General features: G+C 44.2%; 1 protein-coding gene across 1 annotated transcript; it reads right to left on the bottom strand.

The window, feature by feature from the left end:
* Positions 1 to 4250: 4250 nt before the first annotated feature.
* GABRQ (gamma-aminobutyric acid type A receptor subunit theta) lies at positions 4251 to 19821 on the bottom strand. Its single transcript, XM_031675085.2, has 9 exons — positions 19676 to 19821; positions 17560 to 17648; positions 11982 to 12049; positions 10428 to 10648; positions 8711 to 8793; positions 8076 to 8213; positions 7394 to 7546; positions 5822 to 6072; positions 4251 to 5057 (listed from the first exon to the last, which is right to left on the bottom strand). Exons 1-9 carry the CDS (start codon positions 19819 to 19821, stop codon positions 4251 to 4253), a joined length of 1956 nt encoding a protein of 651 aa, XP_031530945.1.
* Positions 19822 to 26449: the final 6628 nt, after the last annotated feature.

Here is a 26449-nt window from a genome sequence, read left to right as displayed (position 1 = left end):
AATTTCCTTTGGTGCTCATCACCACAGCAGGGTACCATGCAGGTGGAAAGCTTAGTGAATGTATTCGTTAGTTAATAGCTCAAAGGGTTAGCTCTTTTATGTACAGAATAAGGAAACCTCATTAATAATGGCCACAGTCTCAGCAAAAATCAGCTCTAAATATGCAAAGACTTTGCAGCCTTGCTATTAACAAGATGACACGGGTTGTAAGAATACATTTGACAAGCTCCAGTAAGACCCAATAGATCATCTGTTATCTCTGCAAAGGTGCTGCACAATAGCAGATGGAATAGGCAAGAACTTGGTAGGAAACATGTCACACATCCCCACAACAAAATGACACTTTGGAGACCCAGAGATCTCCTTCCCGTGGTAGTGGTGAAGGGCTTTTAGGGGGAAAGTTAATAGGATAGCTCATCTGAGGAAAAGAAAGGAAGGTGGGTAGAGGAATAAAGTGGGGGTTGCTCCATTCCCGACTGAGCAAGACCTTTCCCTCTTCCCAAGCTCCAAATTATCTGTCACCACAAGTACTCTCTGATTGGGCTGAGAAATGCTCTGGTGGGCTGAGCCCCAGGAGCGCCCTGCTAGATGCTCTGCACTTCAGAGTTATTTGGTGAGAGGTAAGGAGTGGGAGGGGATGTTGGCAGCCAGCTGGAGGATGGTGTGCCTGTACAGCTGGGGTCAGCTAAGGGTGGAGCTCAACAACGACACTGACGACAGAACACACAGAGAACATGACAAGGGGAGATCTGGCAATTGTCAGGCTAAAATGACCAAGTCTATGGCAAACTCAAAGGTTCAAGTTTCTGAAAAGATGTTATTGCCAAACCTCCACCTCACCTTGACACTGAATCTCACATTGTGAGTCGCAGTAGTTCAACTGCTTTTACTGCAGCACACTAGGGCAAAGTTTTCTTTTTTGAAGATATAATATTAAATCTAGCTACATGGATCTATAGGGATATTTACAACTGGCCTCTCTGCCCTTCCTCTGTGCTCTGCAGCTTTCCTGTGCCTTTCTGCCAGATATCTCTTAAAATCCCCATTTTGGTTCCCACTGCTCCAGTTTCTACATATGACCTCACCCTAAATGAACAGGCTGCCTCCTGCAGGGCTCAAAGGCACTCCTGGGTCCTGAAAACCTAAATTCAAGTCAAACAAACAATGTTTAGGCCCAAAGAGGAAGCCTTCCAATAGCTATGATGAGAGCTTCAGATGTGGGGTCATTGCTCTCCCCAGAAGCCTGATCTCTCTCTGCGGGGGTGTCCAAAAAGAAAGAGGCTATCTTAGGCGTTCCAGCAGCAACTTTCTTGTTTTTTGCTGTCTCACAAGATTTGTGTGTGTGTCTGTGTGTGTGTGCAGATATGAGGGTAAATGTGTGTGATTGTGCATGTGAACATATGTGTGGCTGTATGTGTTTGTGCATGTCTGTGTGTATATATGTATATACTGAGATTGAGTGCCCAGGTGTGTATACATGTATGTGTAATTGTGTAGGTCTGTGTGGGTGTGTGCAGGAGGCTATATTTGTGTGTATAGAAAAGAAGAAGAGAGATGGCAAGCTGGGCTGATCAAGGCAACCAATCCCTGGGGCTCTTTGCACTTCTCTCCTTGGTCAACCCTCAGCCCTCTGACTATTTCTTTCCCTGGAGAGGGTGGAGGAGGGAGTTCTGGACTCCAAATCCAAATCCAAGGCTGAAGTTCAGCCAACAACCTTCCCAGGATGGGCTGTTAAAGTGCCCTTGCCCCGAATGGGCCCACCACCGCAGTCCATGCCTGCAGCCATCTCCCAGGCACCTTTGGTTCTTTGCATCTAGCTGCTAGCAGCCAATCCCCTGAGCCATTTCATCACATCACCCACCTGCTTGTGGATACTTCCAGCACTGACGAGTGTCAGTGATTGGAATAACGGGATGAGTTATAAAGGCTATATACAATGCCCTCTCCAGCTCTTTAGCTCTCCCACCCAATTGTATACATCATATTTTTCTTCTTAAGGCATCTTCAAGGCTTCCCAACCCCAACCCCTACCTTTATTACTCCCAGACATGTCCTTCCAGGACAAAGCAAAACCTCTGCTCTAACAGCCTAGCTCGTGATCGAGCATTTCCTACCAGAAGGCACAAAGTTATCACTTCCTGGTACTACACTCACTTCTTCTGCATCTTCTATCCAGAAGACAGAACAGATGGGTGGAGGAAGGAAGAGAGGAGTGGATGAAGACTGGGAGACGCTGCTCCCTGGAACAGGAAATTGGAAAGAAACAGTTAACCAGCCTGGCCAAATAGGGCCCGCCCCTTATGTGGGAAAAGGCCAAGGGAATTTTGGTGGTTCTAGAAGAGCCACCAACAGGGAATACATATACTATCAGGTATATTTCCTTTCACACCAATTTAAATCAGATAAATAAACACAGGTATGCACACATGCACTTATACACACACACACAGAATACACTCATGGATCTACACACAAGCACACACATGCATAAGTCATAAGTTTATACACTCTTTCACAGGGGTGCACACACACATGCATCCACATATTGTTATATATACACCATTATAGATTTACACGAATATACATAGTACTATACATCTTTTCAAATGGTCGTATGTGCCACACAGAACTAACTTGACACACACACACCCAGGTAAACACAGAAGTGCAAACATAGCAACACGGTTAAAAGGGTAGGTGGCTGAGGGGCTGCAGGAGAGGCTGCCTAAGGAAGAAGGAGGGACATCGGCTGAGTGCTTGGCAAAACTTGCTCCCCCACCTCCTCTGTCAGTGAAGAGGAGCTGCTTGGTAAGTTGAAGTGCAGGCTACTGTCTACTTCCCTCAGGAGCCCCACAAGGTGGGCAGTTCAGTATGCTCAGTTCATGTTCAATATGCTCAGTTCATACTCATTGTCTGCTCATTGGTCTCTTTCTGCAGAGATGCTCCAGGTGCTGTAGAATGAGGTCTGATGCCTGGCAGATAAGCAGAACCTGATGGAGCACCCTCTTTGTAAAGGGGAGGGGAGAAAGTGGAGCGCCTCAGCTGAGAGAGTTAAGAGGACAAGAAGAAGGAAGAGCGAGTAGGGTGGCCCCACTGCTCACTGGATGCATGTCCTCAAACATGGGACAAAAGCTCCATTTTTTCCCTCCAAACACTGGGGACAATGTGCTTTGCTTTCCCTGGCTCATTGGGCTCCTGTGAAGGTTCAACAATGTGATGGATGAGTGAGCTTGTTGACACTTAATCAGGCACTAGACAAACAGGAAGGATTAGTATCTAGATTCACAACAGTTGTTTATCTGCTATTCTAGATCAGATAGTGAACTTCTCTAACCTTAGTCTTCATCCACCAAGTACTTGCACTGTGTCTGGTGATCAACTCAGCATCTGACCTAGACAGATGTATTGAGTCCCTATTGTCAAGCATTCTGAAGTGAAAATATATACAAGAGAAATTCCAATCCCTCCAAAGATGCCAGCTCAATCTGAGTAATCTCCAACTTGACATCATTCACCCCCTGCAAGCTTCCGCTGGGAATATGCTCTCTCACTTACCCTGACACCTCACTCCGCACCCCTACCCACCCATCCACATTCCACTCCCAACCCTGCACCACATACCACATTCAAAATACAACAGAAAAATAGTGGGGAAAAGGCACTTTCAAAATCCCCCAAGTTCACTAGAGCCAGCCCCCTGCAATTGTAAGAGATGAATAGCCCTTCCCCTGTGCACTGAAGCCCAACCCAGCTAGCTTTCTCCTATAAAACCCTAAGCAGGAGGTGAGCAAGGACTAGAATCCCTGGAGGAAAAAACAGGAAAAAAATTGTGAAAAAGAAAATTCAACACTTCAGTGGGACAGAAAAGCCCCCAGAAATGTTTTTGTGCACAAGGCTCAGATCTTTCCTCGGTCCCCCAATCTGGCTCCTCTATGTCCTATAAACATTTCCAGGGGGCTTTTGTATGCTTATTAGGTGTTAGAAGTATTTGAAAAGGTGACAGTATTCAGCAGAAAAGGAAAATCAATGTGCTATTTACCTTCAACTCCTCCTCAATCCCTTTTCTTCCAGCCAGAACATATCCTTTCCAAATAGTCCCCACCTCATGTTTATAAAGAGAAAGTTAAAGTGGATTCAACTGTCCAAATAACTACAAAATAAAAAAAAAAGCAAAGAAGGCAAGATGGAACCAAAAGGAACTGTGAAAGGAGCACAGCACAGTTGCCCTGCCACTCTGGGACATTATGGAACTAATTGATATGGTATGCCCAATAAGCAATGTTGAACACCACAAAGGCAACAGGGAAGAGGACCCTGGAGCACCTGTCAACCTCAGGGACATAGTCAGGGTTGAAGAGCTTGGAGGAGAACTGTTTACTGAAGGAGCATCTAGGGCTTGGGGGGCAACTGTCATCAGACTCAAAGAAGTTACTGTCCTTGTCTTGATCAAAGCTGCTAGCATCATCAACATTAAGGCTCCAGGCACTATCAATATCACGTTTGAGTTGCTTTTCAAGGTCAAGGTACCCGCTCTCAACTTTGATGTCCTCAGGCAAGCTATGAATCTCACTAAGGGTGCTACAGATCTCATCAAGGGTGCTAAGCATCTCATCAAGGTCATAGCTTGCTTCTTGCACACACCTGTGGCCGTGAACAAGCAGACGCCTCCTACTGGGGCCATAGGCATGGCTTTTGTCAGAGCTGGAGCTCTCTTCGGGGTCTTCTGGGTCACAGATCTCAGCACAACCATGGGCCTCAGCACGGTTGCGGATTTCAGTGGGGATAATACTGTCAGCATTCTCCATACCATTAAAGTGAATGCCATAGCTGTGCAGGGACTGCTCTGAGGTGGATGGGAGGTCACTCATGCTTTCTCCAGTGGCCAGCCACGACTGGTCTGAGAGAGAAGACAGTGAGCCGAGGCTTTCTGAGGAGGCCAGTGGTGCCTGCTTTGAGATGGAGACCAAAGAGCCGAGGCTTTCCAGGCTTGTTAGGCTGGCCTGCACTGGTATGGAGGGAGGAGAACCATTCTCATCTTCTATGTCAACTTGGTCATTCTCAAAGGAGATAGCAGATAGACTCATGAAGTCATTCCCTGCATGAACAATCACTGTTGGGGAGGAAGCAGGGATGGGACTTGCCTCATCAGCATTTGTAACATGATTGATGCTCTCTTCCATTGACAGAGTCACCTCTTCCTGGGGTCTCTGGTGTGGAAGGGGATGAGAAACAGGACCAAGAGACTGTTAGCATGCAAGGAAATTCCACGGCTGCTGCTGCCCCACTGGGGCAGTTGATCCCTCTGGAGTGCTGGGTAGTAGACAGAGGCAAGGCCCTCTCAGGCAGGTGGGGTTGGATTCCCTGTGAAGGAGGGGATTGCTGGATATTAACACACTGCCAGCAACAAAAGCCTAAGCACGGCTTTGGGAATCAGAAGGGCAAAGGAAGGAGGGGTAGGCCAGCCTCTCTGATGTCTGTCTCTTCCTTTCAGCTTCCCTGTGTTCCTTTTCCCTCTGGCTTAATCACCTGCCCTTGGAAACACGCTAAGTAGACTGGATTTGAAGCCGAAAGATCTGTGGAAATTTAGCTCTGCCACTTACTAGCCTTGTGACCTTGGAAAACGACTCAACCTATAAAGGAGTGATGCTAAATTGTTCTACTTCTTTGTTATCTGGGTGTGTGTGTGTGTGTGTGTGTGTGTGTGTGTGTGTCTGAGTGTGTTGTGAGGCTCAAAGAAGCCAAGAAATGTCAAAAGTCAAGTGCTAATCTTAGGCTTAAGAGGTGCTCAGGGAAAGTGGACTGTTTAGTCAAGAAGCCAAACCTGTACCTTTGTCTCCCGGTAGCGGTAGTGGGCCAAGGCACTTAGAGCTCTTCTGAGTTGCCTCTGAGATAGCTGGGGTAGTCTTCGGCTATAGAAAAGATAGTTGATGTAGACATATTCCAGCAAGGACAGGAACACGAAGAAGAAGCATACCACCATGTAGATGTTGATGGCTTTGATACAGGAAACTTGGGGGAGTTTATCCCGCAGATGTGAGTTAATTGCATTCAGGATGAGCATTGAAGTCAGACCTATAAATGACATAGCACAAGGTGAGTCCCCCCCCCAGGTGGCTGAAGTTCTTGGCAATCGACCAGACTCACATCCCACTGGAAAGGAGCAAAGACCATCTCTGGGGTTGGGACGGTCCTCAGCAAAAGGCCTTCAGCTTTGCAGGCTTAGGGCTCTGGCTCAAGTGTTCTCTTGGCTTCTCCTTTCCTATCTTTACACCCAGCTTGTACTTCAGTGGTTCAGTGACTTCCCATTGCTCTTAGGATCAAGTCAAAAATCTCCACTCATGGTTTCATGGTGATTTATATGTCCAGCCCCATTTTGCCCTATGATGGTCCTTTCCCCCTTGACCTTCTAGTACACAGGCTTTCCTGTAGTCCCCCTCAGCACTAAATGAGATCACATCCCTAAGAAGGTTTGTGAACTCTAAAATATTACACAAATATAAAAGTTTAGTTTAGTGTGTGCTCCTAAAGAAGGAGGCTGAATAGTCTGCTCCAAAGATGGTGAAGGAGAGAGCAGACCTGGATCTGTGATACACTGGCATTCTGCAGAGTGAGACCAGATAAACTTGGGATCTGATCTCTTAGGCTCCTCTCTGGTACTGATCAAAAAGCCTTTGATGCTCCCTGTTGCTTAGACATGAAGTTCCAACTGCTTAAAAAGTGGAATTTTGAGTTCTTCCTAAGTCAGCCTGGGCTGTTTTTCTGCTACTCTCTCCACTTCCGCAGCTCATGCCTCAGGCATCCTGTGATTTAGCCCCCTTTTATGGCCCCTTTTCCTTTAATCAAGCTATTTCCTTTTTTAGGCAATGCTGAGACTTGTGTCTCTGCCTCCTGGAAGCCTTCAAAATCCAGTTTTAGCAACACTTTCTTGATGCACTTTTGGACAATAAGACCCAGGTTACTTCTTCCTTGGTACTCTGATAGCATCCATCTAAGCATTCTACTAGACACTCGTCAAGGGCAGCTCCTCTAGAAAGCCCTCTGCTGCCTAGTATGGCATTTTGATACATTGCTGAATCAGTGTTTATTGTGTTTCATTTCTGATCTAAATTTGTGAATTGTCCATTAATTTATGTATCCATCAAATAATGAGTTCTGGTACTTTGGACCCAACATACCAAGATCCTAGCCCTGATGTTTTTTTCACACCTGTCTCCAATGTTGGTCTCTCTGCTGTGAATTGGCTGAGCACCTGCACAAATGCCTATTGAGCAGGTCCCATCTTGTTTCCTTGCCTGTGAAGTCACACACTGCTCCAGGTACTCTTCCTTACTCTCAACATTTTTTTCTGACCAAGATGGCCCAAGTTCCTCCCTGGGATGGGGACAGGACCTACCGACTGTCACCCTGGCTGCAGAGGATTCATAGTTCATACAAAATGATATCCAAGAGACAACAGTGGTGAGGATGGTAGGCCAATAGATCTGCACAAGGTAGCTGGTGATTTCCCTCTTGACCAGGAACCTCAGTATCAGGCGCATGTAGGAACCTGGCAAGGAGACACAATGGTATTAGGGTGGCAGGGCTGAGGAGATTTTCAGGGTGAAGTACAGGATGATTGAGGGTAAACTAATGACCAGTTCAGCCTATAATATTCCAGCCTGGGAAGCCTGCAGACCTGATTTCATTTGCTGCCCTAAGGCCAGTGACAATGACATGTGTCAGTAGACCCATATGGCATAGCAAGTCTGCTGTCTCTTCCTTCCTTTCTAACTTGCTCCATGTCAACTGAAGTTTTGAAATGGGAGACACATGAGATATTTCAAAGCTGTAAACAGATGGAGAGGGAGAAGCTGGCTCTGAAAAGAGCCAAGTGCTTCCGTACCCATTTCCTCATTGGCAGAGGGGAAACCACTGGGACTTTCTGAAGGGGGCTTTGGAAGGTGACCAGACAAGAAGGAAATAGGAAATAGGAAAGAAGGCAGCAGGGAGTCTAGAGGTTAAAGCCAGAGGTCACCATGAGTTTCCTAGGTACAAAAGAGACACGAGACAGGAGAGAAGGAAGGGGTCAGACCCACCTGTGTAGAAAAACACCTCTTTGCTAGTCATCATCTTTCCCAGGAAGCTGAACTGAGGGATGTGCAGATTCTCAGTCCCCTGGATGGCATTCTCATTATCTTCCCAGTATAATACAATGTCTTCCACTGTATAGCCATCTGGGAGGGGGAAAGAAACAGAGAAAGTCAGTCTCAGAAACCAAGTATAGGCAGATTTCACATCAGGGCAGTTTGTGAAAGCCAAAGGATAGACAGAACCCTCACTTTGATGGAGGCTTCCTTTGTGTTTTGTGGGTCTGAGCATGGGGGAGGGGGCACATAGAAAGAGAACTCTCAGTTTGGAGTTTATTATCCGGGAAGGGAAACACAGCAAAGAGATGTGCTCCTACTGACTAGCTTGTGCACAGTTTCCCCATAGCAAGGCACCATTTCCCTATGAGGCTATTATCACCCTAAAGGCCACCTTCTCCCAGATGCCATATATACTCTGTCTGTCTACATATCTGTCTAACTATCTATCTATCAAGGAGAGAGAGAAAGGGGGGAGGGAGGCAGTAGGGGAGATATGCCATCTTTCTCACTGTCAAGTCTGCCTTTGGTTTCCTCATGGTCCCAACCCCAGGTAGGGAAGAAGGGGCCACGGGAGACATACGTACAGCTCTCCACTTCCAGCTTGCAGGTCTGCTTATCCAGAGGGAATTTTTGCAGATTCATGGAACAAGCTGCTGTGGTGGTGAGTCTGCAAAGGAAAAGCAAAAGGAAGGGAAAAGTGAGTCAAGCCCAGACAAGTAACCCTTCCTGAGAAAACTGCAGGGGTATGGCAGAGAGAGGCATCCCAAGGACTGACCCACCTAACACATTCTTCTTTCTCCTCTCTTTTTCCTTCCTTCCCTTTTAGAGGAAAGAGGAGTTGTAGTTGTGTAAGGAGACAGGGAATTTGTATGTGACAAAGAAACCAAGAAGTCTGATAGGACTCACAGAGAACATGTATATAGCATGTCAGGAAATCTCACGGTGTCAGAGTGGAAAGGGCCCTTGATGAAACTGAATGCAGAGACAGAATGGGGACTTTCTTACTGGAGAAGCAACAAGGCCATCAGGAGGAAACTGCTATACCTTTAGCCATGGAACCCTCTCCCACAGCACTTCCATCTCTGTACCTGCTTATGAGAGTGCTGGAACTGAGCAAAAGGCTGGTGTTGTGAACAGTTAGGAGGGGTTAACATATCTGAGGTGGTCTATGGAGTGTTGGGCAGGGGCTTCAAGTTGCCATGTGGTAGGTCCATGAGAGGAATCTGAGGAGGCACCTTGGAAGACCTGAGGAAGTGACAAGTGGAAAAGAGGATAATTACAAAAGCTCTCTGCAGCTGCAGCTGGGAGGCTCTGCCCCATTCCTTTATTCTGCCCTTCCTAGCTGCTAACCCCAACCCAGTCCCTTTCAACCCTTGAAGTGATTTCCATTTTGTATAGTGTGTAGTGTGTGTGTGTGTGTGTGTGTGTTTCTCTTCCTTCTATGAATTCTCCATGAGCATTAATCAGCTAAAGCCCCCTTTAAATGAAAGGAGTGTGACCAGTGACCTGTTCCCTGTAAGCTTTGTTGTTCTCTGGCTCCAGCGCCTCAGTCCATGGGAAGGTGAATGGAGAAAGAAGAGAGAAACAAAGGTACAGAGCAAAAGCGCCCCAGAGAAAGAGACCCAGAGAAAGAGCTGTACTCTCATAGTTACCTCTTGAAGAACTTTTCTGAGCTGAAATTCTCTCTCACGCTTATCTTAAGAGACAGTTTGTAAGAGATGAGGCTGTGAGGACTGCTTTGGTTATTGTCTGCTATGCCTATAAATAGACCAGTGAGGAGTTCCAGTCTGTGCACATCCTGTTTGTACAAATCCATAGGCAACAGGCACACACTGCACACCCTCCCCTGCATGACACGTATATCACCAATGGCACAGATTAGTCCCCCTCCCTCCACTTCATGGGAAAGAAAAGACACAGATAAATAACAGAATGTATATACAATGCTAAGGCAGAGGGAGAACTCTTCCAGTTGAGAAAATCAAACAAGATTTCTTGACAAAGAGGGCATATGAGTTAGGGATTGAAGGATAGGCAAGGTTTAGACTATAGAAAGAGGAAAGGTCCATTCTAGACAGATGCAACAGCAGAAGCCAAGGTGTGGAGACAGGACAACCATGATGGCTGTGGGAAACTATCAAGGTTCCACTTTGACTACTGGGTAGGATGAGTGAGGGGGCGGTGCAAGACAGATTTGGAAAGCAATGAGTCTTCTGTATGTCTCTTAGAGTGTGTTCGTGGGATACTCAGTGGGAAGAAGGTAGCCTGCTAGGATGACCCCTAGGTCCCTGGGGAACTCACCGCATGCTATACCACACTGTTCCATCTGGGTGAAGCTGAAACACGCGATTTTCCATAGTCGCATCATGCACAAAAGCATCCTTGCTGTTTAGAAAGTAGCAGTCAGGGACCCACAACTTCTCAAACATCCGATAGTCCAGGGTCAGGTTCAGATTGGTCTCATAGTATGCTAAACGTGGATCCTTCCAGGTCTGATGGAAAAACATTGTAACAGTATAGTCCTAAGGAGAGAAAGGTAAATTCCAGTTGTAAGTGAGATTGTCCAGATCTCGGACCTCAGAGTGTGTGTGCATGCAGGTGTATGAAATACACCAGAAATAGAGATGAATAATGAAACATATGTAGGAATGTTCAATGTTAAGAATAATAAAATGAGCCCCATATAATTAAAATTCAGGTTAATAAATAGAACATTCACAATAACTTTCAAGCTTCAATGTGTCTCTTCCAGAACATACTTTCCATACCTCCCAGCAATATCCATCATCTTAGATTTTAATAACAGTCCCTTGCTTTTCCTATGTTTTATTGTCTATGTATTGCTAAGAAGTGTATTGCTTAGTTGCACTTATTTAAAAATTTTTTCCCGAATGGAATCATGCTCTATATATTCATAACTTGCTTCTTTCACACAACATTGTGTTTGTGAGAGTCATTCAGGTTGATGTGTGTAATTAAAATTTGTTCACTTACATTGCTGTATAATATTCTCTTACATGAATATACTATGTATATTACTATATGATCACACCATACATGCCAAAATCATGATGAAATAAAAACTATGAAGTGAAAGTTCCAGTTTATACCCATGCTAAGAGCATATGAGAGTTCTCAGTGCATCTGCCTTGCCAGCTTTGGTATTGTCTGACTTCTGACTTTTGCCAGTCTGCTGGGTGTGCAGTGGGTTCTCACTGTGGTCTTATTTTGCATTTCACTAATTAATAATAAGCTCAAGCATCTCTTTATAAGTTTATCTGTTACTTGGTTTTCTTCACAAAATGAAGTTCCTGTTTAAATTTTCTGATCATTTTTCTATTGTTTTAAAATATTATTCTTATTAATTCACAAGAATTCCATATATTTTCAATATCAGTCCTTTGAGTTGCAAATATCTTAGTCCACTCTGACTTATCTTTTCAAACTTGTCATACTGGCTTTGTTTCTTCGTTTTGCAAAACAGAAGCACCAGAAGTTTTAGCTAAAGAGAATGTTAATATAGTTGAAGATAACCAGTATTTATTTTTATACTTCGTGTTTTCTGTGTCCTTTTTAAAAAGTCCTTACCTATCTCAAAGACACAAAAACAACAGCCTATATTATATTTTAAAAGCTTCATAAGCCTTTCACTTTTAGGTCTGTAATCTGTTTATTACAGATTATTTTATTTATTTAATTTATTTTTTTATTCCAAGTGGCTGCAGTTTCCAAAACCTACTGTGCTCATCCACATTGGCTCTGTTGCAGGTCAGAACAGAAGGAGTTAGCTTATGACCCTGCTCCTTGTCTCATGTCCCTTGTCACCAGCCCCATGTCTGAAGCTGACACACTTACCATAGTCATTTCTGAGATCTGTTCAATACTGGAGACATAGATAGATATTCCCACGGGCACAGGGGCACCTACAATACAGGAAGACACTATTACATGTGGAGTAGGAAAAAAGATAAGTGCATGGACTCAGAAGCCAGACTGCCTGAGCTTGACCACCATTTTGGCACTTACTAGCTGTGTGGCTGTGTGACCTTGAATAAGTGACCTAACCTCTCTGAGTCTTATTTTCCTCATGAGTAAAACGGGGATAATGATAACACTAATCTCATAGTTAATAAAGTCAAGCACTTAGAGTAGGCTCTGGCTCATGATATGCTGAAAGGAAGAGATCTGGGCAAAATAAAGGAAAAATAAAGAAGAGGAATCACTATTTTTCCAAATGTTTTCTTGATAACAACTCAAGAACAATGGGCCCCAAAACAAGAGCCAAGATTTGGGGTGTGCATGAGCATAGTGGTGTGAGTGTATGTGTGTCTTTGTGTGAGTGAATGTGTATCTTTGTGTGAATGAATGTGTGAGCTGTGTGCATGAGTGTATGTGAGCATGGTCACATGTATGAGTAAATCTGTAAGCATGTTCATGTGCAGGAGAATGTGTCAGTGTGCACATGAGTGTATGTGAGCATATCGGAGTGTGAGAGAATGCACGAGCATGTTTTTGTGCGTGCATGTGTTGTGTGGGAGTCAGTATATGAGAACGCACATGTATGTAGGAATGGTGTGTGGGAGTGAATTAGGAACGTGTTCATGTGCAAGTGACTGCGTTTCTGTGTTCCTGTGGGAGTGAATGTGAGCTTGTTGATGTGCAAAGGAATGTGTGAGCATGGGTGTACTTGTGTGCTTCTGTGTGTCTGTCAATGTGTGAGTGTGTGCGTATGTGAATACACCCATGTAGATGAGTGATACTGTGTGTGTTCATACGTAAGCATGTTTGCATGCTTGGATATATTGCATAGGAGTAAATGTGGAAGCACATGCTGGCACATGGACAAGGTGTGTGGAAGTGAATGTATAAATGCGTTTATGTGCAAGTAAGTGTGTGAACAGATGTGCTTTGTGAACATGTTTCTGTGCATGTGAGTGAATTTGTGAGTATGTTGGTACATGTGAGCACATTAATATATGGATACATTTGTGTGTGAGTGAATTTGTGTGTTTTTATGTCTGTGAGCATGTTTGTATGTGAGTTCACTCACACACAAATGTGTGAGCACATTTCTAGGTGAGTGAATGGGTCAGCATGTGTGTGTATTTGAATGTATTGTGTCGGGGGGGATATGCAGGTTGTGTGAGCCTGTTCATTTAGTGTATTTGTGAGTATGTCCATATGTAAGTGAATGCATGATTATGCCTGTGTGTGTAACTGTTGTGTTTAACTGAGTATGTTTGTGTGTTGAGTGTAAGTGTCCATGTGTTCATATGTATGAGCACATTCATGTGTGAGCCTGTGTGGGCATGTGAGTGCATGTGTAAGCAGTTTTGCATGTGTGATTTAATATGTGTTTTGTGAGTGAATGTTTGGGAATGTAAGTGAACGTATGAATGTTTGACTGTATGTGTGAGCGTGAGTAAATATGTTAATTGTGTGACTATGTGAATGTATTGCGTGTGTGACCTTGTTCATATGCAAGTGATAAACGTGATAAGTAATCACACTTCACACTTACACTCATCACACTTACACTCATCACCCTTACACTCATCACACTTGTAATTGTGAGTGTATGCAAGCGCGCTTATGTGCTGGAGGAAATGTGTGAGCATGTTGATGTGAGTGTGGTTGAATATGTGACTGTATGTAAGTGTGTTTGTGTGCGAGTGAATGTGTGACCATGCTGACATCTATGAGCATATTCATAGGTGTGAGCATGTCAATGTACAGGTATGAGTGAATGTGTGAGCATGTTTGTGACTTGGTAAATATGTGGACATGTTTGTGTGTGTTAGCAGGTGTGTGTGAATGTGTATTTTCATGTGTGTGAATGTCCAAGCTTGTGTGACTGTGCGTGTCTATGTGTTTGAATGAATTTGTGAGTGTGTTTGTGTATATGAGCATGTTTGTGTGTAAATGGATGTGTGAGCAGGTCCATGTGTGTATGCGAATGTGTGAGCATGTGTGTTAGTGTATGTGAGTGTGTATATGTGTATTTCTGTGTGTGTTCAGGTGAGTGAGGGTATGCATGAGGGTGCTTGTGTGTGTTAATATGTGACTATGATTCAATGTATGTTTCTGCCTCCTGACTTTCTTTTTTCAGGACTAGGTGTTACAGCTGCCCACTCAAATGTGATAATGGATGAGCAAATATGTAGTAAACTATCAAGTACTGTGGAAAAATACATTTTTATTGTTTCCTCATTAGTTCAAAGCTGCCTCCACCCAGCCCCACAGCTAAGCCATTATCCTATGTGTATTACATCATACTGCTGTTATGGAAACATGTGTGACGCTTCCAATTCAGCCTGCTGGCTTCACTTGCCCAGAAGCTGAGCTGCAAAGAGGGACATGTGTATTCCTATCCTGATGCTTCAAAAAGCAAAATGCTATTGGGAATCCACATATGAGTGGCAGCTGAGAAGTAAATGGGCCTCCGTGTGAGGGCATAGCCCAGACTCCAGCATTCAGGACTATTGTGAATGATCCACAGCAAAGTGCTCTGTAGTGACACAGGTTTCTAGAAAAGCAGTCTTTTTTTTTTATTACAGCCTTTCAGGTTCCCCACATGCCTTTAGAGGATGGAAGCTGTGTTAGGCAGGCAAAAAGCACTAGAGGCCGGGCAGCCATCCCCCAAACCACCTCATCCTACTGTCAGACTTTTCATCATAGATCATTCTGTACCACTCAGGCAACCCCATCCCTTACAGCAGAATCCTGGATCCTGAAACCTAAAGGGCCAGGGCAGCCTTATCCAAGAGTTCCCAGTTGAAGGGGCAAGTGGGAGCCGAAACGCAGTCTACCTCCCCCTCACCAAGCCAGAGTCTTGGCCCAGGAGTGTAGCTTGGAGGATAGGGACCTGGTACCTTTTTCTAATTTATCCACCTAGAGGGGACACCTTATGTGCTAGCAGTGGTCAGAATGAGAGCTTAGCTAAGATATCCCACAACACATTTCTAAAAGGAGAACAAAGGGGAATAAGAAGCTTCTAGATAAGGTGTCTAAATGCTATCTCTGGAGTGATGGCTTCAACCTCATATTCCATCGCTGTCCTTCCTGATGGGCTTACGAAGGTAGGAAAGGTGGGAGGGGTAACCACTTCCCTCCTTCTTGGAAACTTTACTATCCCAACTCTTCTTCCTCCCTAGCATTCATCAGAGGAAGATGAGGTACATGAAGGAATGACAAAGGTGTCCAATTTATTTCTTCACTCCACAGCTAAGTCGTGCCATGTTGATGGACAAAGTCCTTAGGCACCTGCCTTTTGCAGCGCCGTGGAGTCCCGCTTCTCTTGGTCAGAAAGAAGCAGTTTGTTAACTTTCCCTGGTCCCTCCTCCTCCTCTTCATCCTCCTTCTCTTCTCAATGTAGTAATAAGGCTCCCATTTGAAGCTAACCACAGTTAGATCAGGCCCCTTCATTTGAGAGGTGTGTGTGCCTGTGTGTACCTGTGTGCCTGTGTGTGAAGCCCAGAAATTCTATTTAACTTCAGACACAGGGGAATTTGACTCTGTGTCTAGCAAGAGTCCTGAGTTGCCCCAACTCTAAACCCCTGGCCAAGCTGTCCCATTGATTGGCACCACCTCCCCATAAAACAACCCCAGACTTAGAGCCTGTAGTGCCTATGGTCTAAATTCTAGAAGGTCCTGCATTGCCTTTGCCCTCACATCTCCATCTATTGTTTGGCCAAACTGGGGCCCCAGGTCTGCGTGCCCATAGAGCTTAGTGTAACCCAGGAGGTTAGGCATCAGGTGTAAACAAATCCAAGGTAGCTCAGAAAATGGTGGTGAGGTGCCTTGGAGATACTGTGCTCCAGCCACACTTGACAATCCCCAGAGGTTGATCCTTGCCCCTCTTCCCCCCTCACCGCCAGCCCTGGATGTCTGCAGATATAGAAACCTGAAACAGTGGGGAGAACATGTTTGATATACTTGAATGGCTGTTGGTCAGTCTCTGCTGAGAAACATGACAACAGTGAATAGAGAAAATGTAATAGTTACACCCCTGACACCCACTGCTGCTTGGTGCAAAGGGTCCAAAACCAGTGTCATGTAATGGAGTGCTCTCTGCGCCCTAACATCTGAATTCTTATACTGAAAGAATCTGCTTTCTGCCCTCTCCACATCAGCTTCCCAGTCCCCAGTACACACTTACCTTGGATCCAGGGACTGCACTGCCTTCTGCCCTCACACTCGGAGGGAGCAAAGCAGTGAAGGGGATACCAGACAAGTGTTCCACCTCCAAACCTTAGGGCACAGGGCAACCGCTTTGGTTTTCAAGGGGGCTCCGCGGGCAAAGCACAGAGCCCCCACTGATCTACCACAGTGACAAGTCCCCTGTGCGCCCTTTCAGGCGGAGGCATTGTGTATTCCAAAGAACTCCATTCATATGTACAAATGTGAACCATTAGCATTCATTAACCCTTTAGACTGGGTGTCCGCTTCTACCAGCTGCAGGAAGCGAGTGCTTTCTCAGACTTAGTCACTCTGCTTTTTAGCTCTTTCTCTATTTCATTCCATTCGAAATGTGACTAGCATATATTTAATGTATCCTTCCTCTTGTCTGTCCTTGGTCTAGATTTTTTGGGTGTCCCTTCAGCCAGAGAATACTATTCTTGTTCTGTGGAGTTGGGTAGGTTCCTGTCACTTAAAGCTGTGTGATGGAGGCCAGTCGCCCTTTCTAAGGGGGAGAGGATAGGAGGCTAGGCAGAAATAAAAGGAAAAATTGATGTATTGTCTTCCTTCAATAGAGATTTACTTCAGTTTCCTTGCCATTTCTTGTCATCTCTGGGCTTGAGATCTGGGTGCTAAGCTAAGGAGTCTGGATTTTATTTGGCAGTTAAATAAAGCCATCAAAATTTCCTGAGGTGATCAGATTGGGTTCATAAAGATGACACTGACTGCAGTGTGTTGAATAAACTGAAGGCTTGGGGAGGGAGAGCAGAGGCAGAAGTGCCCAGGACCAGGGTGGGTGAAGTAAACTAGACAGAGAAGACCACACCCTTCATCTTAACCAGCTGAATGGGGTCAGTGTCCAGGGTGCAAAGAAAGTGTGCACAAGTGAAACTTGTGCCCTCCACATAGATGGAGCAGAAAGCTCTAGCCTGAGAAACACACCTAGTGTGGTTAGGGCTTCTCCAGCCACACTGGGGTGCATGCTTCAGGCTTGGGGTGACTGTCAAGGAATATGGAGGGGGCAGAGACCTCTTGCATAAGAAGGCTGAAAAGCTGGAGAAATTCCAGGGGGCAGAGTGAAAGGCCTGTGGTTGGGGGCTTGTAAGTGCTCTGCTGCAGGTCTCTGTAGGGTCAGGAAGGCGGGGTCTGGAGAGGCAGAAGAGTGGAGCCTAGAGGAGTGCCACTGGTCAGCTCACTGGGTGGGGCTGGCTTGTTGTGTCTCAGCTCTAGTATCTAGTATCTGGATGTGTCTTACCTCCAAAATTGGGCCTCAGACGGACATCATATTTCGACAGTACCCTGTCCAAAATCTTCTGCACCACAGCTTCATTTGCACAATTTTTGCTGCAACAAAGGAGTCATTGGTAAATATTGGTCATCAGTGAATGCCACATTGCTTCTGAGAAAAGAAACAACAAAGAACACCCCAGGCATCGACTTGCCAGAACCTTCTCTCCTCCTGCACACAGGCAGACATGTACAGTCATACATGTACACATCTCTCCCTGCTCCCCTCCCTTCCTACAGTGAGTCAGCCAGAAGCGCAGCAGTGACGCAAACTCCTCTTCCCCCCTCCCCCTCCCAGCTTTTATTCAAAGGGTGGGGCACAAAGACTGGATCCCTGTTACCAGGCAGAGTTGGGGGTGGGGGTGGGAGGAGATTATAGGGGAAGTGGAGAGGAGAGGGTGTGCACAGGTGTGAGCCCTCTGGTAAATACATGACTTCAGCCCCTAAGGATCCCTACCTTACCATCAGCCTGGATGCAGCTTTCCAGATTGGTGGGAGTCTTCCTTCCAGGGATGCCTGATTGCTCCAGGAAATGTCATCTTTCATCCTCACTGTCCCCCTAAGCTAAGCCAACCAGTCTACGTTCTCCAGCTCAGTCACATTTCTTCACCTAAGCTAGGGCTGGCATTTTGTTTTCACGTATATGTGAATCTTGTTTCTGTACACCTCTGTTGCTAAAACTTGGCATATGGCATATGACACAGAGAGAGAGTCTTGCCCATGTAGCAGAGATTTCTGACCCTCATCAATCAAAACGATCAATCAAATTTCCAATTCTTGGGGCTCAGGTCTGTCCTCAAAAACACATGTATTCTTGGAGCAAGCATCTCTTTGGCTAAGTATGTGCTTCCAGCCTAGACGTGTCTTGAGTGAGCACATATAAATGGATCCAGCTCAACTCTGCAGAGAGCTGGCCTTTCCAGAAGTCTTTGATGTGCTCATCCAATTCACCTAGTCCTTCATGGGGGCTCTTTTCCCCAAAAGGTGCTTGTGAATGAGAACAGGCCCTGGGCATCACTATGACTCTTAGGATCTTTGATGCATTGACTATGAAAACGTCAGCCCCTGCAATTCTCAGCGTGTGTGTGCGTGTGTGTGTGTTTAGTAGTGCAGTCTGGAATGTTCGGTTGAGGACATTGCAGGGCTGTCTGCTGGAACCTCGCCCAACTATCCCTCCCGCCCCTTTTTTCTGAAGACATGTTCATTTCTGGTTTGGCATTTAAAAAATTATTCTCAATCATCTTTAATGACAAAATTTCCAAGTATGCACATGAATTATTCCTGAGTTAAAGCAAGGCATTCCTGCCTGTTTAAGATCATACACATTACCAGTGTGCCAACACTCAGGGTCTGTGGCCAGTGCAAATACACATTTCCATGTGATCTACATGTAAAGGCTGACTGTTTAACATCTATTCAGATATTTTAGACGCAAAGAAACTTGAAATCAAATACGGATCCCCCCCATCAAATCTTCAAATATTCTCACAGGAGTAAGTACAAAAGCGCACCCATCTCAGGCCACACGAATATACTATATAGCCACCGATCACACTGTCTGAGCTCCGATGAGACTGAGTCAATAATTTCTATCTGCGGAATCGGAAAATGTCCCTCACCGCTCATTACGCACATTCACGAACATATGCACGCGCCTCAGGGAACAGACTAAAATTCGGACTCAAACAGGTGTCTCTACTGTCTATGTTTCGTGAATTGCCCATCACTCTGTACCCCCACCCCAATCCCACCAGTGCAAAGGACGTGACTTGGAAAATCTGCTAGGGTCCTTAGTCCCCGGGGGTGCATGGCAGACCTTGAGGTGAGGGCATACTTCCCCCCATCCCCCCAGGCTGCAGTTTGGGTACACGCGGGGTTCTGTCAGCCACCACAGTAACAGGTGGGCTGAAGCCCAGGGCTCTATCTCGACCGGCCGCCCCCACTCCCACCCCACCACCCTCCAGCGACCTGTAAGCAAGGCCCGCGCGCCAGGGCTCGGCAAGCCCGGGTCCAACTCTTCCCCAGCCCGCTCCGTCCAAGAGGCCGTGTTTGCCGGTCCTCTCCTGTCGCCACTGCCCACTTACCAGTTGAAGACTTTCAGGACTTCAGGTACGGTGGAAGGGAGCTCGAAGTGGAAATTTGGGGTGGGACTGGGGTCGTTGCCCTCCGCGAGCCAGGTTCTGATGAGCAGCAGGAGCACAGCGGCTCGCAGCATCCCTCGGATGCTCATGGCTGCGGCACTCCGGAGGTCGGAGGGCGCAAAAGACTGCCGTCAGCCGCTGGGGAAAGGGACGGAGTGTGGGGCGAGAGGGAGCTTGTGGGTCGCCAGGAGCCGCCTCTAAGCAGACTAGCGGGAGTCTGGGGAGCAGGGAGAGCGGGGGTCGGACCAGAGCCCAGAACCCGAGAAAAACAGCCCCTCAGCAGCTCTGCCAGACTCAGCGCCCTTAGGACGCTCCTGGCAGCTGCGAGGTGCGCTCCGTCTGCGGCCGCTCCAGGCTGCGACTGGGCACCCAGCCTGGCGCCTGGCTAGTTCCTCCCACTCCGACGGTAGCACTGGGAGAACCAATCCAGCAGATGCCAGGAGCCACACAAAAAGGCGCGCGCTCCTGCCTCCGCCCGCAGCGAGCGCACCGCCCGGCCCCCGCCCCTTCAGGCCTCTGCAGCGGTCCCCCGGGCCAGTAACAGACACAGACAGGGGCGGGGCCAACCCGGTGGAAGGGGAGGGGTATCGACCGCCTGAGGGCTGGCCAAGCATCCGCAGCTAGAGGCACCCGGTGGGTCTTACTCTAACTGCAAATATGCAAAATGTGCGTTTCTCTTGGAAGAGCGTGTACTCGAGGGTTTGGTTTTGTGTGTATGTGTGTTGTGAGGGGAGTGAGGTAATTTGACTGCCCTGGCTGAATCTACATTCTGATAGAGCTGGACACATTTGCGAATCAAGAGGTATCCGATTGCTGCTCATTCCCAAACCCTTGACCCTCCAGTAACCCCACCAGCCTTCCCTCTGGATGGAGTGAAGGGGGATCACCAATGGATTTCATGACAGAGCTCTGGCCATAGCAAGAGTGCCTCCTCATCAGGACGGGAATTGGGCTTCAGGAGTACAAGTTTTGTGGAATTTCCCAGAGTGATCTTGGCCCCAAGTTTCGGTTCCCAGGACAAAGCTCAGGGAATTGGAAGGGTTCACCAACTCGGATCACACTGAGATGTGACTCTATGCCATGATCAAGGTATGCTGAGTTAAAGTCACAGTCCTGGTCCACACCATGGAAGGGGAAAGAAAGCAAAGGCCAATGTTTCAGATGTTCAAGAGGGTCCCTGGAAAGTAGGCAATTCTAATGCTCCTGAATTTTGGCCCCATCGTGTAGAAAAACCTGGAGTTTTGACTAGAGGGCTCTTATTTCCAGTGCCTCAAACACTGTCCCATGAAACAGGAGGATCTCAGAGGATAAGAAAATTCCTCCATGTAATCCTCTCTGTCCTTTCCATCTCAGATCCTTGACAAAGCAAGTTCAGAAAGAGGCCCCTCAGATTCCATGAGCCAGATGGGCAATCAATAAACAGACCTCAGTCATGTTTACCAGTGCTGAAGCTCCTAAAGCTGCCATTGAGAAAGGTTGCAATGAAAATGGATTTCAAGTTCACTCTTGGTTAGCTAAAATATTCACACAGAAATTTAGCCCTATTCTTCTTCTGTCAGTATTTGGTGAAGTGAGTTGGGACTGTTTGTGTCCAGAAAGCCTTCAGTTGCCTGGGTGGTTGAGTGTTTCCCATAGCTAAGCAGTTAACTCTTTATCCCCACTTTCTGAATCATCTTACAATCAAATTAAAAAAAATGTGTCTCATAGTTCTGTGCCTTTTTTTAATGAGCAGAGCACCTTCACACCTTCCTTTCTCTTCTCCCTTTTCCCTTCTTTCCCATTGTCTTTGGTCATCCAGGCATCCTTGTAGAGACAATCCTTGCTGATAAAAGTGGAAGGGCCATTCCAGGTGATTTTGTCCAACTATCTGGATTGTACTACGGGGAAACTGAAGCCCAGAGAAGGAAAAGGGATTGGTCCAAGGTCACATAACAATAGAGATCCAAACTGGAATCCCATTTTCAGGTTTGCCTACTTCCAGAACATTTTTTTTTTCCTTCAGTGTGATTCAGCTTCAACTGGAAGTTCAGGCAACCACCAGCAGATGGGAGTAGATTTATTTAGATGCAGGATGTTCCCAGTACCCTGGAATCAAATTCCACAGGCAATTGGTCTCCCATTTGTCAGGGGAAAATAAGCCCGAAGCTTGTAGTTTTATTCCTAGGTGCCCTTCTGACCATGAAGATTGTCAAAAAGTTCATGAGGATGAATTCACTTCCAGACTTTATGTCCCAGAGTGCCCTCTCCCATTTCTGCTCTCCCCATAGGTAATGATTGCTTGAAATTTCTAACTCATAAGACAAATAGATAAAAAAACCCCACCAAGAAATACAAAAATGCCACTATAATTTGTACTTGTTGAGCCTTTGTCTAGTTAATTTATTAGAATATCTATAAATATCCAGATTGAATGGACTTAAACCTGAATATGAGATCATGGTGTAGGAGAAAGAGCACTGACCTGGAAGTCAGCCCATCTGTGTTCTGGATCCAGGTCTGCCATATGGCAATGAATGTTTCAGTTTGGCTGGAGTGTAGGGTAAGTTTGGACTAAGACACGATGTAAGAAAGGTAAGAGGCAAGAGATTATACAGAACCTGGCCTAGTAAACACCACACACTCAGTGTACAATAAATAAATGAAGCAAGAGAGTTTTGGACCTAATTATCCAAACAGAGAAATTTCATTTTTATTTTAGAGTCAGCTGTATGTTTTTGAAAGATTTGTGCAAGGGAATGACTCAGTCAGAATGACACCTTGGAAGAATCTCTGGTTACTTTGTAAAGGAGAAGCTGGAAGGAAGAGAGACTGAGGACAATCATAGCAGTTAGGAGACTATTGTTTACCTCTGCTTCTGGTAATTACAGCCTAGGTAATTTGGATTAACTATCCCAATGAGGACAAGTAAATAAACTGGATGAAAAGTTGGAAGAAATCATCTTCTTAAAAACTTAAAAATAATGAGTCTAATCTATAGATTCAATAAAATCCTTATCAAAATTCCAATGACATTTTTCACAGAAATGCAACAAACAATCTTAAAATTCATACAGAACCATAAAAGATCCCAAATAGCCAAAACAATTCTGAGAAAGAAGAACAAAGCTGGAGACATCACAATTTCTGATTTTAAACTTTATTACAAAGCTATACTAATCAAAATGGCATGGTACTGTCATAAAGATAGACACGTAGAAAAATGGAATGGAATTGAGAGCCTATAAGAAAGCCCACACTTATACAGTCAACTAATATTTGACTAAGAAATGAAAAAGACTCAATGGAGAAACGAGTCTCTTCAATAAATGATGTTGGAAAAATTGGATTAACCACATGCAGAAAAATTAAATTGGATCCCCCCTTAGACTACTCACAAAAATTAATTTGAAATGGATTAAATATTTAAATGTATGGAGATTCCTCAAAAGACTAGGAATAGACTTACCATATGACCCAGGAATCCAACTCCTGGGCATATATCCAGGAGGAACCCTACTTCAGGATGACACCTGCACCCCAATGTTCATAGCAGCACTATTTACAATAGCAACGACATGGAAGCAGCCTAGATGTCCATCAACAGATGACTGGATAAAGAAGTGGTGGTATATTTATACAATGGAATACTACTCAGCCATAAAAACCAACAACATAACACCATTTGCAGCAACACGGATGTTCCTGGAGAATGTCATTCTAAGTGAAGTAAGCCAGAAAGAGAAAGAAAAATACCATATGAGATCGCTCATATGTGGAATCTAAAAAAAAAAACACAAACAAAGCATAAATACAAAACAGAAACAGACTCATAGACATAGAAGACAAACTTGTGGTTGCCAAGGGGGCAGAGGGTGGGAAGGGACAGACTGGGATTTCAAAATTGTAGAATAGATAAACAAGATTATACTGTATAGCACAGGGAAATATACACAAGATCTTATGGAAGCTCACAGAGAAAAAAAAAGTGACAATGAATATATATATGTTCATGTATAACTGAAAAATTGTGCTCTACACTGGAATTTGATACAACATTGTAAAATGATTATAAATCAATAAAAATGTTAAAAAAACCTGAAACTATAAAACTACTAGAAGACAACATAGGGGAAAATCTCTTTGAGATTGATGTTGGCAACTATTTTTTGATATGATATCAAAATTACAAGGGACAATAGCAGAACTCAAAACATGGGACTATATCAAACTAAAAAGCTTCTGCATAGCAAAATAAATAGTCAGTGAAATAAAAAGAAAACTTATAAAATGGGAGAAAAAAATTTGCAAATCAAACATCTATCTGATAAGGGGTTAATATCTGAAATATATAAGGAACTCATATGACTCAGTAACAAACAAACAACCTGATCTAAAACTGGGCAGAGGAACTCAATATTTTCCTAAAGAAGATATACAAATGTCCAAAAGCTATGTGAAAAGGTGCTCAACATTACTAATCATCAGGGAAATGCAAATTGAAGCCACTATGAAATATCATGCCAGTCAGAACAGCTATTATCAAAAAGACAAGCAACAAGTGTTGATGAAGATGTGGAGGAAAGGGACTCCTTCTGCACTGTTCGTGGAAGTATACATTGGTACAGCCACTATGAAAAACAACATAGAGTTTCCTCAAAAAATTAAAAACAGAAATATAATGTGATCTAGCAATCTTACTTCTGGATATATATGTTAAGGAAATTAAATCAGATCTCAAAGAGGTATCTGTACTTTCATGTTCACTGAAGCATTGTTTACAATAGCTAAGACATGAAAACAACCTAGGTGTTCATTGATGGATGAATGAATAAAGAAGATGTGGTGTGTGTGTATATATATATATATATATATATATATATATATATATATATATATCTCACAGGAATATTAATCAACCATAAAAAAGAAGGCAATCCTGCAATCCTGTCTTTTGTGACAACATGGATGGACCTTGAGGGCATTATGCTTAGTGAAATAAGTCAGACAGAGAAAGACAAATACTGTATGTTTTCACTTATATTTGGGATCTAAAAAACCTGAACTTCAACAGAGTATAATGGTGGTTGCCATGGGCTGAGGGTGAGTAGAAACGAGAGAATACTGGTTAAAGGGTACAAACTTCCAGCTATGAAATGAATAAATTTTGAGAATCTTATGTACAGCATGGTGAGTATAATTAGCAATAAAGTATTGTATACTTGGAAGTTGTTAGGAGAGTAGATCTTAAAAGTTATCGCCACTAAAAATGTAATTTTGTGACGGGATGGAGATGTCAACTATCATTATTGTGGTAGTCATTTCATAATATATACATGTATCAAATCATCATGTTGTACACCTTAAACTTATATATGTCAATGATATATTTAAAAAGCTGAGAAAAACCCCAAAATAATGAGGCTAAAATCTAGACAAAGAAAAGAACCCAGAGAGGGAAGTCCAACACTAGAAATCATTTTGCTCTGAGGGCATTTGATGAATCTTAAGAAAGTTGTGAAACTGAGATCTGGTTGTCTCATGCCTCATGAAGGAAGGGGACAAATTTGAAGCCCAAGGCTCAGACAAGTTGGAGAATTGATATGCCTTCCTGCCACTTTAAGCTGAGACTCTGAGTAGCTACCCTTTCAGGATAATGGTGAACTAGGAATAACCAGTCCTTGCATTGTCTTGCAGTCTAGATAGCCATCACCTAGATGGTCCCAGGAATCCGAAACCCTGAATTTGGATTAAACTAGCTTTGGATAGGTGGTATTCCCAGGCATTTCTCAGAAACAAATGAAAATATAGGCAGGTACTGTCATCCCAGGCCTGAAATCATTCTTACAAATAATTTTTCAATAATATGTCAGCACATAGAAATAACTAGGCATACAAAGAAAAAAATACATTGTAAGTTACAGCCAGCAGAAAAGAATAGGATTACAAAAACAAGTTCACAAAGATTTCAGACATCAGAATTATGAGACATAGACTATAATAACTATGATTTACCATGTTTCAGAAAATAAAAGATAAACTTGAAAATATCTTCAGGGAACAGAAAATGTCATATAGCTGATTTGAAAAAGGACCAAATAGAACTAGAACTAAAAAATATATAACAATGAAATTGAGAATTTAATGGATGGTTTAACAGAGGGCAAAACACAACTGAAGAGAGAGTTATTGAATCGAAAGATAGGTCACAAAATACTGTTCACAAGTCTGCCTGGAGAAACAAATTATATGGAAAAAAGAAAAAAGTGGATAGAAATAGAATAAAGTGAGAAGATCTAACTTACATTTAATTGAAGTCCCAGAAGGGGAGCACACAGAAATGGGGAAAAAGATGATGGATGAAAATTTGAATCCACAGTTTTAAAAAGCCCAGTGAATATCCTAAATAGAATAAATAAAAACATGTATCTACTCCTAGAGACATAATAGCGAACGTGTGGAAAATCAGAGACAAAGAAAGCTATGATAATGATCCAAGCTAGAGATGAGGTCCTGATCAAGAGCACAAGTAGGAAAGATTGAGACAAGGGAATGGGTGTTAGACTATGGCCTTCAGAAGGCATTTTACTCAAATTTTCCATGAAAGCCAATTTTATAAAGATGCTATCAATGTAATTTCCAACTTACAAAATATATGTGTTAAAATTGGATTATTTAAAGTAACCTGACATGTAGGAGCTTCCCAGTTGTCGTGCTTGAAAGGCCAACTTCCTGTAAGTA

Source organism: Vicugna pacos, chromosome X (assembly GCF_048564905.1).
Source record: "Vicugna pacos chromosome X, VicPac4, whole genome shotgun sequence".
NCBI lineage: Eukaryota > Metazoa > Chordata > Mammalia > Artiodactyla > Camelidae > Vicugna > Vicugna pacos.
The sequence above is the reverse complement of the archived record's forward strand: the minus strand, read 5'-3'. Positions and strand labels throughout refer to the sequence as shown.

Bases quoted from the DNA above. Each gene is read 5' to 3' on its own strand.
- GABRQ (XM_031675085.2), bottom strand. From the start codon at position 19,821: ATGAGCATCCGAGGGATGCTGCGAGCCGCTGTGCTCCTGCTGCTCATC. The intron at 10,649-11,981 runs GTAAGTGTGTCA...TTCTCTCCTTAG, and splicing joins AGATCTCAGAAATGACTATG to GACTATACTGTTACAATGTT. The intron at 6,073-7,393 runs GTAGGTCCTGTC...TGTCATTTATAG, and splicing joins TGCAGCCAGGGTGACAGTCG to GTCTGACTTCAATGCTCATC.